The sequence below is a fragment of the Nicotiana sylvestris genome, chromosome 2 (genome assembly GCF_000393655.2).
Source record: "Nicotiana sylvestris chromosome 2, ASM39365v2, whole genome shotgun sequence".
Taxonomy (NCBI): domain Eukaryota; kingdom Viridiplantae; phylum Streptophyta; class Magnoliopsida; order Solanales; family Solanaceae; genus Nicotiana; species Nicotiana sylvestris.
The window spans coordinates 186,102,500-186,116,794 of NC_091058.1; the positions used below are offsets into that span (position 1 = coordinate 186,102,500).

General features: G+C 38.9%; 1 protein-coding gene across 1 annotated transcript; it reads left to right on the top strand.

Annotated features, from left to right (window-relative positions):
* Window positions 1-1,114: 1,114 nt before the first annotated feature.
* Window positions 1,115-6,702, top strand: LOC104236777 (nuclear intron maturase 1, mitochondrial). Its single transcript, XM_009790785.2, has 2 exons — window positions 1,115-4,153; window positions 6,077-6,702. The coding sequence occupies exon 1, from the start codon at window positions 1,199-1,201 to the stop codon at window positions 3,269-3,271; it is 2,073 nt and encodes a 690-aa protein (XP_009789087.1). The 5' UTR covers window positions 1,115-1,198; the 3' UTR covers window positions 3,272-4,153; window positions 6,077-6,702.
* The last annotated feature ends 7,593 nt before the right edge of the window (window positions 6,703-14,295 follow it).

Consider the following 14,295-nt stretch of genomic DNA (forward strand, 5'->3'; position numbering starts at 1 on the left):
ATGCTTTGTCATGTCTAATTTGATCACAATATAGGTCCAGCCTTTGTCCTTAGCCTAATGTCAGTAATTATTTCTTGTGTCAATAATACATTTTCAACAATATTCCTACTTTTGGCAAATCTATCTTGTTCATCTGAGATACGTGTAGGCAGTAAATTGACTAACCTTTCATGAATAACTCTAGAGAACACCTTATTGATGAAATTGCGAAGACTTACAGGCCTCATATCTGAAATGTGATCACTTCCTTTTTCTTAGGCAAAAGTACTAAGTTTGTGTGAGTCACAAACTTAGGTAACTCCTGTCCATTGAATAAATCCATCACCACAGAAAAAATATCACCTCCTATGATCTCCCAACAACAATAAAAGAACTTACCAGTGAAGCCATCAGGTCCTCCAGCACTATTTCCATTTTGACCAAAAACAACATACTTGATTTCTGATTTTGTAGGTTGTCTCACAAGGTCTTGATTGTTCTCCATAGTAACCATGCTAGGGACATGGTCAATAATCCCAAAAACATTAGGGACACTATTTTCATGAAATTGAGCTTGAAAGAACTTTACTTCCTCCTCTACTATTGGGTCATTGCCCTCAATCCAGTTGCCTTCACTATTTTGAATCCTCTTTAATTGTAATCTTCTTCGCCTCCCATTAACCTGAGCATGAATGAGTCTTGTGTTTCCATCCCCATCCTTAAACCATGTCATTCTTGATTTCTGCTTCCAGAATTCTTCCTCAAGTGTTTAAGTACCTGATGAGATTTGCCTGTACTTTTTGGAGCCTTTCTCTATTGAGCTGAGTAGGATTGAGTTCAAACTGAGCTTTATGCACCAATACCACCTCTTCCAAACTAGCAACCTTCTGAAAAATATTCTCATAAGTAGCTTTACTCCACACTAAAAGAGCTCTCTTTAACTTCTTCAATTTGTGATTGAAAATAATGAAAGGATTAGCACTGAAGTCAACATGCCAAGTTTCCTTCACAACATCTTGAAAAGTAGCATGATCTAGAAGTTAAGGAAGTTATTGTTGTTAGGTAATTTTATTTATTGCAAAAGAACATTAAGAAATTGGTATCCATTGGTTCGATGGTAAGCATGCCCGTTTGTTAAGTTAAAATAGAGCCGATTCAATTTTGGAACCTCCTAATGCCATCAGCGACATTTGCATGAATCAGTCTGCTGAAATCTCAGATGTTACTGAGAACAAAGTTCAAACACCTTCCGTGCACCAAGTCCATCCGCTACATCTCCCACCTCTCGCGCAAGCCCCGCCACCGCAACTCCATTCCACTGTCACAGCAACAAGACCCTCATGCCCTCCTCAAGGAAGACCCAGTCGAAATCCTCTCTAATCTCTGGATCAAAACTTTCTCTCAACCCCAAAACCTCTTCACTAACATTACCGGTTTTCTCTCAAAGCTCGATCTCTGGGTCCTCGCTTACCAACGCACCTATGCTCATTTCACTGGCTCTTTCCCACCCCGCAACGCTCTCCACTCCCACGTCTTATCCGACCTCTCATCCCTCCGGAATACTGTTATCCACGGAAAATTCCTTTGGAACGCAAAAACCCACCAATTGATTCGCGGCCCTAATGAAAAACCCATTACGGAACAGCTCTCTAGGCGCCAGCTTCACAATATACTGACTTCTAAAACGCCGCCGTTTCAGGACACTGTGGTACAACAAGTTTTACTCATGATTCTTGAACCCATTTTTGAGCCTAGGTTTTCATCAAAGTCCCATGCTTTTCGTCCCGGTAGGAATCCGCATACTGTTGTTAGGACCATCAGAAGTAACTTTGCTGGTTATTTGTGGTTCTTGAAAGGAGATATTAGTGAGGTTTTTGATGATGTTGATGTTAATGTTGTTATGGGTAGTCTTGAAAAAGCTGTGAAGGATAAGAAAGTGTTGAACTTGATCAAATCAGGATTGAGAGCTCCCGTGAGGAGCCGATTAGGAGAGGAGGAAGACGAAGAAGAGAAGAATAGTAAGAAAAGAAAGCAAGGTCGGACGAAAAAGAGGACTTTGAATGAGAATGACCGTAAGCCAGACCCTTATTGGTTAAGGACATTCTTTGATTTTGCTCCACAGGAGGCTGCTAAGATACCCAATTATGGTTGTTGTGGAATTCTTAGTCCTTTGCTAGCTAATGTGTTTCTTAGTGAGCTCGATCATATGATGGAACAGAAAATAGTTGAGTTTTTTAGGCCTTGTGAGCGAGATGCGATATGGAAATATTCTATGGATGATGGTTGTCATAATCCTGCGTGGCCTGAGTTTGTTCCTTCAAGTGGGAAAGAGAAGACACGGAAGATGGATTTTATTAGGTTTGGTGGTCATTTCTTGGTTGGAATTCGGGGGCCTAGACAGGATGCGGTGGAAATGAGGAAAGAGATAATCGAATTTTGTGAGAGGATATTTGGGGTTAGATTGGACAATTCAAAAATAGAGGTGGAGCATATTAGTAGGGGAATTCAGTTCTTGGATCATATTATTTGCCGTCGTGTAATTTATCCGACTCTACGTTACACAGCGAGTGGTGGTAATATAGTGAGTGAAAAAGGTATAGGGACTTTGCTCTCTGTCGCTGCTAGCTTGCAACAATGTATTCGCCAGTTTCGGAAGCTCAAGCTTGTGAAAGGTGATAGGGATCCGGAGCCACTGCCTTGCACACCAATGCTTTACTCAGGTCAAGCTCATACTAATTCTCAAATGAACAAATTTCTTGAGACAATGGCTGAGTGGTTCAGATATGCTGATAATCGGAGAAAAGTTGTTGGGTTTTGTGCTTATGTGGTTCGCAGCTCTCTGGCTAAGTTATATGCTGCCAGGTATAGACTGAAATCTCGTGCCAAGGTTTATAAGATTGCCTCCCGTGATTTAAGCCGTCCATTGAGGGAGCACACCAACAATTCTGCACCTGAGTATTCAGATCTTTTGAGGATGGGACTTGTTGATGCTATTGAAGGTGTTCAGTTTTCCCGCACGTCTTCAATCCCATCATGTGATTATACTCCGTTCCCAAGGAACTGGATCCCTGACCATGAGAAGGTGTTGTGTGAATATATCAACTTACAGGATCCTAAGTTTTTCTGCCAGCTGCACAAGTCAGTTAAACAGCACGGTATATGTTTGCCTCAAGATGAGATATCTGATATTGTGTGGGAATATAAGACTCTTGGGGTGCGAAGCTTGTCACAGAGGTTATGTGGTGACAAGGGGATGGAAAATGCTTCTCAGGAAGTAATGGCGGCATCATGAACCTGGCATGAGATATGCAAGTTAATCAATAGATGTTGCTATTGGTGGTGCCAACTGGCTTCTTATTTTAAGAAACTAGATGATCCATGTCTATCTTGTGATTGATAATTTTAGAGCTAGAAGTTGATCTTATATAACTATCCTGGAGAGCAGATTAAGCTTGATTACAGTGAGCAGATTCCTTTATGAAATAAAAACTCAAAAACATTCATGTGATGGACTTGGATAGGTATGAGGGAAGAAAGAAGTTACATTTTCTGAAATTTTTTGGTCAAGACAGATTTATGAGATCATTGTTTAGTAAGTCTATTGTAAAATTGCTAATTCATGTTGTTGAGACTTGAGTGGAATAGCTGCTTTGAAAATGCATCTATAAGTTGGATGAGTTTATGAAATGAATATATTGTTGACACATGGCAGATGTGCTTTTAGCTTCAGACTCAAGCCCTAGCCATCTCACACTCCCTACCACAGGAAGAATAGCTTCTTTTGAAACGTATCTATAAGTTGGATGAGTTTCATCAGGGACATGCATTCTCAACACTTGAGAGATCTGCTTTTATCCTCCCCCATGGATACTCTGTGATCTGCTGCAGTGGAATGAAGCAGAGCATGAATATCCTACCAAGCTGAATTAAAGTGATGGAGTTCTTGTGACTGATGGCTCAGAAGTTATGCTGAAATAAATGAAGCCAACAAAAATAAAAGTTGCATTGCCTAGACATTTCCTGCAGCAGAAAAAAAGTTCATCTTCAGCTTGAAATGCCCATAATATAGTAAAGGGAGAGCTTAAGGGTTGCCTACACATTTTCTGCACAAGGATGATTAGCATAGCTTTGTAGAAATGATTCTGTAAACAACGATTCCTCGCTCTTCACTTTGGTAAGCTCCTCATTGACATCATTAGTAATTTCCTTACTCTGCTCATTGATAACATCTTGCTCTATTTGCCAAAGTTCGTATCTTGGCTTCTTTTACTTGAACTAAACTAAACCTGGGTTGTGTGGCATAGGAGTATGCATCTGCCATTACGCAATTGGCCTTTTTGGAGTAAGAATTTTGCAAAAAATGTTAGGTCTTTCCTATGGGTAGCTCCTCCATGATGAAATGTGACTTTTCTGACCATTGTTAAGCTATGCTGCTTGGACCCTTCAAAATCCACGCCGCACCCGTTTCGATCCGACACTATTTGGGTGTGGGTATGGATCCACATGGAAATTTGGTCAACTTACCTAGGGTGCTTTTGGCTACATCTCTGACCAAGAAGTGTGTATATATATATATATATATATATATATATATATATATATATATATATATATATATATATATATATATATATATATATATACATACACACACACCTAGTGCACGAACTATCCCGTGTTCACACGGGGTTCGGGAAGGGCTGGAACCCCAAGGTGGTGTGATGTAAGCAACCTACCCTGATGCAAGTATTAGTGGCTGGCTGATTCTATGGCTCGAACTCGTGTCCTATAGATCACACAGAGAGAACACTTTGCCAATACATGAGATATCTTATGAATAAAATCTTAGGTACCATATAAAGAATTAAATTTAGTTTAGTTTAATAACTTTAACTAATCGAAATATAAATCTATATGTTGTAATATACTCCCTCCGGTCCACATTAAGTGACCAATTTGCTTTTTTATTTTGGTCCAAAATAAGTGTCATTTATATAATCAAGAAAAAATTCAATTTGTTTTTCCAAAATTACCCTTATGTATGTATCCCTAAAAAGTCATTTACTCATATTTGATAAGAGAATGTGAAGAGAAGTAAGTGCTACTATAACTATGCTGCAATATTTAATTAAGGGTAGTTTAGTCACACTAACTATTTTTGTCTAGAATTTAGTATTTCCTTAATGGGTGTGCCCAAGGCAAAGTGGTCACTTATTGTGGACTGGAGGGAGTACATTTATTGGCCCTATTGCAGCACCGATGTCCGCACTTGGATCCATATCCCTGAATCCAAAAATATATGTGATGAAGAATTCGAGCTTTAGATCCGCACCTGAGTCCGAGCAACATTGTTGATGAGAATCAAAATCTATCTGACAATGCATACACAATTGGAACTCTGGGTGAGCTGGGAACCATAGGTTAAATGACTTTATGGACAGTATAGATTTCAGGAAAAAGCTATCGAGTTTTCTTCACTTTTACTGAAGTCAAATGCTTTTTAAGTAAAAAGACCTGTTGCTGAACTCGAAACTGACTCTCTTTGCTTTATTTTAGATGACCGTGTTTGCTTAGACGTAGAATTTAAGGAAAAAAGGACTTATGACAAATTACCTAAATATTAAAAAAAAAAAAAAAGTTATGATGGTAGTGTCCGGATTAGCTTGCGTACACCTCAACTGTTCCACCAGGTTACCTAATAAGTATGCTAAATATACATAATATACCAAAGTACCAGTATTATCTTGCGGTTTTCAACATCCCATGTCAACTCCTGTAAGAGTATGTCATCAAATCAAACTGATAATGTTAAGATTAAATAGTTTACAACTATAGAAGTATCAAAAAATGAAAAAAAGAAAAAAAGAAAAGGAATGTTAATATTAAAGAGTCTACAATGTAGAAATGTGCCCCTTTTTTCCGGATGGACTTAAAGAAGGAAACAATGTCATATGAATTCGAACAAGAGTGGTTGATTATGCTTTTAGCCACTGTCTGGGGGAGTAGTTGATTTCCACTTGTACTTTAATTGCTGATATTAAGTTCTTTCTTAATATATGGGAGAACTCAAACTTAGTTCCGAATTTGAACATTCCAGGACCTGATCTTATGTAAGGGATTATATGGTCTTATCGAGATATTGCAGCTTTTGATTGGCGAGGAAATTCTTTAACTCAAGATAAGTCGCGACCTGGAACAGCCTGCTTGACCCTTATGTGTTGGAAGGGGAAGGTGAAAAATATAATTATAGAGGGATGACTCAGGAATCTCCTTGAGACCGAGTACAACAGGAGGCAAGCTGCTTGGCTAAGGTGGGATCACAATGTCCTATATTTCAGTCTTCGGAAATTTAATGGCTGCCACGCCCTCCTGAACATATGGGCAGGCAGCAAATACACGAATCCAAAAGAATCTGATATTCTGCACCGGCTCTAATCAAGAAATTTAGTGATAAGAGTAGATGAAAATTCTGATTTAATCAACATGGTAAGGAAGCACATGTTGATGTTGTTTGTACTAAAATCCTGAAAGCTTCTTGGTCAAAATGAACCTCTTTTACTGAACTCCTTGATTCAGCCCGTTTCATAGTTCTTGGTGGTTTTCTATAGATAAAGAAAGTGAATGCAATTTTGCCGTTGAGTAATAGAGTAGCATTGGTTCACTGGTGCCTGTTTCCAGCAGCTAGAATATGTAGTGCTACATTCTGAGACTTTCTTCATATTCTACTCTTTCTTGTGCAACTTGCCTATCTTTTACTAATAATAAAAAAGTGGAACAGTCTTGCCTTGGTGTTAAGAAGTATTTGGACTTCGAGAATTTTCGAATTTTAGTTCTAGTTGAAAATTTGAGCAAATGTGTAAGTTTTACAACTTCAAATTGTCAAATAAATTAAGAAATGCTCCTTAAGTTGTGACGATTCTATGTCACACCTCCTTTTTCACCCGCGCCACCGCAAAGGCGCAAAGGGAGTTTTTCCAATTAAAGTACAATCGAAACGGAATTTATTATTTAATTCAGAGTCGCCACTTGGGAGATTTATGGTGTCCCAAGTCACCGGTTGAATCCCGAATCGAGGAAAAGATTGACTCTGTATTACAGTCCGCGAACCAGAAATCCGGATAAGGAATTCTGTTAACCCGGGAGAAGGTGTTAGCACGGTCGCTCAACTGTCATATTCGACTTATTTATCTGATTTTAATACACGCTTTAGCATATGGTTCAATTTTAACTTTATAACCGCTTTTATTCATTTTTAGGAAAATTGCAACGTCATTTAAAATACGTCTTGAACCACGTCACATAAATGCACTCGCAGTCCGCAATACATTTTATCCAATGTTGTTGAGATTTGGATTTGGGTCACATAAATGCGCACCCGAGTTTAGGAAGGTAAATTTTAAAATACGCACCTAAAGCAACTATGCATTTTTCAACTTTGCGAGGGCCATGAAAATTCAACTAATGGCACGCCTCGATTGAGATTTACGTATCATGACCATGCCACGGGAACCGTACCCATGACCACAATGATTTAAAATTAATCGCGCCTAAAGTAAGCTACGATGTTCATATGTTCTTCATCTCCCAAGCCATAAGGGAGCGGACAAACAGTGAATGACATGAATGAAGGAGTTAAATACGGCAAAGGATCTACCATAAACCTTCATCAACCAAACACATTAATAACATTAGATAAAACCAAAACTCACGTGACTGGGAGCAACAGATCTTAGCACTAATAGTAGTAATAAAACTAACCAGATTATCACCTTTAGTTATTAAGAAATTGAAAATACAGTGAGGATTAAACAATATACTTGACCGGAAGCAACAAGTGTTTATAACATTCAAGCTAAACCTTTGAAGCCAAATTTGCTCCTTTCACGTTTTATGTCCATGCCAACAGTAACTTTATAAATATTTTCCCATTGTGATTGAATTGGAAAGAGCAACTTCTAACTCTTCTTGAATTATGTTTGAAAGAGCACATGGATAGGTCAGGTGCATATTAAACTTAAGTGATAGCATACATAATAAAACAGCTATCAGTAATTAAGCATATATATCCCTCTGTTTCTTTTCTTTATGGAATTTTGTTTTGCTTTTTTTTTTTCCACCTTTACTTATTTAAGTATTGTGCCTTCGACAATAATTTCAAGAGTTAAACAAGAGCAGAGACCAAGGGAGGTAATTAAAGGAGTGATCATTTTCACCCCATGTATCAGTATAATATACACCATTTTTTAAAGGAAAAATGACTTGAAGGAGCTGCCCCAAAGAAGCCATATTCTCTTTCAAAATCTGGCCACCAGAATTTGAGATAGGAAATAAGCATTAAACTCACCAACGAGCAGAAATCTTAAAGACTATTTCAATACTCTGTTTTATACTCAAACAAGTGACGACATGAATATTCATAACAAGCACAAACTAACACCAGTGTGGATAAATCTCATATCAAATAACAAACTAACATGTAACTCAGATTTTTGATTAACATTTTAACGAAACTCAAAGGTATAGTCACATACCTAGTAACTTGAAATCAAACAGAGAATCCACGACCAAATAAAGGTCAAAAAGAAACTAGGTATGAAGAATCAACTACTAGTCCAGCCAATGTTCAGCCACAACAAACCCAGCAAGAGCGGCTTCAACTCCAAGCCCAAAAGATAGCTCAAAATCTCAGAAATCACAAGGTAGTGCAGCAGAAATTGAAACCACTCTTATTTTACTCTTTCTTTAGATGTATTTTTTTTTAAATCTAGAGTGTAAAGCTTGAACTCAGAAATTTTAACTATTTTTGTTATGACTTTGCGTGTGTGAGTGAGAAAAAGAAAATGGGGAGGGAGTGAGAGAGGTCTGGTCGTTCTTAGGAGTGAGAGAGGATGGTTTTTTTTTCTGGTTCTCTCCTGATGCCCACGAGAAAATGAGGAAGAAGAGCCAAAATCGGAATCGCCGCTCCTCCCTTTTTGAGGAAGGGTCTCTGTGTCTTATAAGCTTTCAAATCTTTTTTTTTTTTTGATTTTAAGCCTTAGTGGACAATTAACTATACTATCTTTAACACTTAAAATCAACAAGTGTTGTCTTCACTACTAGTTGTCTTTCCCTTTTTATAATCCCATTAACTTAGTGTTTATTAACTAATATTATTGTGTCCCAAGCATTTTTAACGGAAGTGTAGTCCAAACAATTGATCAACATAGTTTCAATTCAAGTTCTTATAAGAGTTCAATGCAAAATACCTAAATATCGAATTAAAAGAAAATCACACAATTTAACTTAAACATTAAAAATGCAAAATACCTATTTTTTTAAATTTTCATATATTTATTAATTAATTTCAAAATGTCAAAGTAAATCCTAAAATTAACTACAATATTTTTTTTTTGTATTTTTCATTAATTTTACAAATAAACATGCACAAAGAAATGCAAACAATAACAGAAAATATCATGAAAATTTACAAAATTGCATACAAAAATAAAAATTATTTTATTTTGAATTCTTTGGGAGTAATTCGTACAGGGCAAAAATCACGTGCTCACAGCTGCCCCTCTTTGTCCGGAAATACGAAGAGGTTTCGTGCAAAGATAAAGTGAGTGGATACGAGCGATTTTCGCCCTTTTGAATACTCCGTGTGAAGCATTTTTTTTTTGAAAGTTTTGACCGAACCTCTGCTTCAAAGGTTTCCTACATATCCCTGGATAAAAGGGAATCAGGTCAATGTAGTTCGGGAAGTTTTGGTAGCTGGGACTACCATGGAACTGTGATTTTGCTGTTACTGCTGCTACTACTGCTTACTGACCTCCTTATTACACCATTGCTAGAAAGAAAACAAAAGCTAGACTAAACTAATGATTACAGAATCTTATATATCTTCGACTTGCTCTTGTAGTCTTCTTTCTGATTTCTGAAATGGGATTCGTGCTGGGGGTATTTTTGTTGTGACCCTCCGCATTACTGACTTCTGACTTGATCTTGACGTGCATTCCTCTGTTCTGCAGGCGGACTTCTGACTTCATCAACTTCAAATATAACAACCTCCGTTCTAACAGGCGGGCTCCTGACTCCTTCAACTTAAAATTTAACAGCCTCCATTCTATAGGCGGGCTCCAGACTTTATCAGCAACTTTGAAAATAATTCAGCCTCCATTCTCCAGGCGGGCTCCTGACTTCATCAGCAACTTTGAAAATAAATCAGCCTCCATTCTCCAGGCGGGCTCCTGACTTCATCAACAACTTGAAAATAATTCAGCCTCCATTCTCCAGGCGGGCTCCTGACTTCATCAGCAACTTTGAAAATAAATCAGCCTCTATTCTCCAGGAGGGCTCCTGATTCAAACAACAACTTAAAAATAATTCAGCCTCCATTCTCCAGGCGGGCTCCTGACTTCATCAGCAACTTTGAAAATAAATCAGCCTCCATTCTCCAGGCGGGCTCCTGACTTCATCAACAACTTTGACAATAAATCAGCCTCCATTCTCCAGGCGGGCTCCTGACTCCAACAACAACTTAAAAATAATTCAGCCTCCATTCTCTAGGCGGGCTCTTGACTTCATCAGCAACATTGAAAATAAATCAGCCTCCATTCTCCAGGCGGGCTCCTGACTTCATCAGCAACTTTGAAAATAAATCAGCCTCCATTCTCCATCAACAACTTGAAAATAATTCAGCCTCCATTCTCCAGGCGGGCTCCTGACTTCATCAGCAACTTTGAAAATAAATCGGCCTCTATTCTCCAGGAGGGCTCCTGATTCAAACAACAACTTAAAAATAATTCAGCCTCCATTCTCCAGGCGGGCTCCTGACTTCATCAGCAACTTTGAAAATAAATCAGCCTCCATTCTCCAGGCGGGCTCCTGACTCCTTTAACTTGAATCATCTTCTTTCAACTGCTTCCCTCAAAACTGGTGTCTTATTCCTCCGAAAACTGTTGGGGACAACACCGGTGTTTTATTCACAACTATGTTATTTTCCTTCTTCACAGACTACTTCCTTTAAAGTTGGTGTCTTCCTTCCACTTGGAGCTACTTTCCTCAAGCTGGTGTTTTCACTTCTCTGAAACCTACCGGGGATAACACTACTGGGGAATTATCTTCCTTCTTTAAGACTAGTTACTTTCCTCCCTTTAACAATGGTGGGGATGATACTGATTCAAAGACCACTACCCTTAAAACTTGGGTTATCTTGCTTCTTCCAAGATTGCTTTCTTTAAAACTTGTATTCTTTCTCCCGTAAACTGCGGGGAATTCCACTTCCTTCAAAATTTGTGTTATCTTCCATCTTCCCCAAGTGGGTATATGATTTAAAGAAAATTTTTGCAATGAGAGAAAATTTTCTGCCCCAGTTTGATAATCTTTTTTGTGGCCATGTCTTCCCGCTGTCAATAACATTTCCTTTCCCTGCTTCAAATCAAAGAAAAATTTGTTAGTTTAAAACATGGTGAGTGGTTGTGCCACTCCTACCGGGGATGGTTTTTCCCTTCTCCCTTTCCCTGTTTTGCGTTTTATTACAAAACTTGTTGGGGATGATATTATTTGCTGAGGAAGATACTCCTGCTGGGGATGGTTTTTCTTTTCTCTTCCCCGCTCTGTGTTGTCCGACCATTGCGGAACTTGGTCGAGAATCTGTCGGAGTTGTTCCTGTATCTCGCAAATCTGTTGGGGATCCTCATAACCTTTTAACTGTTTCTTTTCCGTTTTTCTCCAACTTCCCCTGGAAATTTGGTCCTCTTGGGATCTAGACCCATTCATCATTTGGTCTTGCGACCAACTTCTTTTCGCTTTGTCGCCTTATCTTTGGCCTGTCCTATTCGCATTTTGCTTTGCACCATTTTGGCAACTGGTAGTAAGCTCTGAAAATCCTTTTCAAAAACAAACTGTTGGGGAGATAAAGTCTTTAGACCAAAAATGAAAAATGATGATTTCAAAAGATAGAAAAAAAAGAAGTCTTTCTGAACAAATACTGGGGAAAAAGAAAGAAAAGAACTTATCTGAATGATATAACCGATCCCAACAATCATGTCGTGCATTCCGGATTAATCAACCTAGTCTATTTGTATCAATCAATCTTTCGGGCGGCCTCATCCTGCCGGGGATAAATAAGCACTCAACTCTTTGCTAACTGCGGATCCTTCCCGCCAATCTTGTCTTGTCGCCTCATAGTGCCCTTCGAGGGGTTTTCACTAATAAGACTCCCTCATTTCTCTCAAATCCCGTCGTCTTATGGTGCCTGTGAAGGTTTTCACCGATAAGACTCTCTCGTTTTATTTCTCTCATCTTCCGTCGCCTTATGGTGCTTATGCAGGTTTTCACCTATAAGACTCTCTCATTTTATTTTATTTTTCAGCTGGGGATTGGAGTGTTGCCGATATGACTCTCTCTGGGGATTCTTTTCGGCTATCAATTCATTTCCACTTTATGATCCTCTTCTCTGCTGGGGATCAGAGTGTTATTTCCGACTTCCGTTTGCTTGACTTGGCACTTATCGGAGGCTGATCGGGAGGTCTTTTTTGGACATCAATATGGGTTTTTTGTGTATGGCTAAAAGGAAAATGGGTATCAAAAGTTCAAAATAATTTTGATGGGTAAAACAGTACAACTCTTGGAATCAAACTTTCTTTCCAAAATTACAAACACAACTTCTGCCCCAGTTTTTCTTGCTTGGGGATTTTTTTTTCTTTTTTTTTACACTATGTTACACTATGACCGAGCCGTGAGGCGCCTACGTATCCTCTTTGAGGAATCAGGTCAAACGTAGTTCCCAATTCCTTTGTTTTTCTTGTGACTTTTCTTTTTTCTTTATTATCGTTATTTTTTTTCTCTTTTTCTTTCATTTTCATTATTGATTCCAAAAGAGGGGTATGAAAGAATAAATAAGGCTCAAAAGGGGAAGCAAAGGTTAAAGTGTTTGGATAGAAAAAGGAATTGTCTCCGTCATTTCATTCTCCGATAAATGCCAAATACAAACAAACAACAATTACAATTAAAAGAAATCATACATAATATCTCTTAACTGCGTCAGAATTGATGGCCATGTCGACGCATTTCCCTTCGATATCTGTTAAACATAAAGCGCCGTTGGACAACACTCTGGTTACAATGAATGACCCTTTCCAATTCGGGGCGAACTTGCCCTTTGCCTCAGCCTAATGTGGGAGGATGCGTTTCAGCACTTGCTAGCCCACTTCAAACTTCCGGGGACACACCTTTTTGTTGTATGCTCTTGCCATTCTCTTTTGATACAACTGGCCATGACACACAGCTACCAATATCTTTTCATCAATCAGGTTCAACTGCTCCAAACGGGCTTTGACCCACTCGTCATCATCAATCTCAGCCTCAGCGACAATCCGAAGGGATGGAATTTCAACCTCCGCCGGTATTACTGCTTCAGTTCCGTATACCAACAAATAAGGAGTTGCACCTACTGAAGTACGAACAGTAGTGCGATAACCCAATAATGCAAATGGTAATTTTTCATGCCATTGCCTCGAACCTTCTACCATCTTCCGAAGTATCTTCTTTATGTTTTTGTTGGCTGCCTCAACTGCTCCATTTGCCTTGGGACGATATGGGGTGGAATTGCGGTGTGTAATCTTAAACTGCTGACATACCTCTTCCATCAAATTGTTGTTAAGATTAGCACCATTATCTGTGATGATCACCTTCGGGATTCCAAATCTACAGATGATATGGGCGTGAACAAAATCTACCACTGCCTTCTTGGTTACCGACTTGAAAGTTTTAGCTTCAACCCACTTAGTGAAATAATCGATGGTCACCAGAATGAACCTATGACCGTTGGTAGCTGCCGGCTCAATAGGTCCAATGACATCCATGCCCCAGGCAACAAATGGCCATGGTGCTGACATCGTATGCAATTCTGTCGGCGGAGAATGAATCAAATCTCCGTGTATCTGACATTGATGCCATTTTCGCACGAAATTGATACAATCACGCTCCATAGTGAGCCAATAGTACCCTACTCGAAGAATCTTCTTTGCCAACACATATCTTCTCATATGTGGCCCACAAACTCCAGCATATACCTCTGTCATAACTGTCGTGGCTTGACCAGCATCTATACATCTCAGTAATCCCAAATCTAGGGTTCTTTTGTACAACACTCCTCCACTAAGGAAATATCTATTTGCCAATCGCTGAATGGCTCTCTTTTTATCTCCGGTGCCTATTCCGGGTATATCCCCATCCTGAGGTATTCCTTGACATCATAAAACCATGGTTCGCCATCCATTTCTTCCTCTATCATGTTGCAATAAGCATGTTGTTCACGAACCTGAATATGCAATG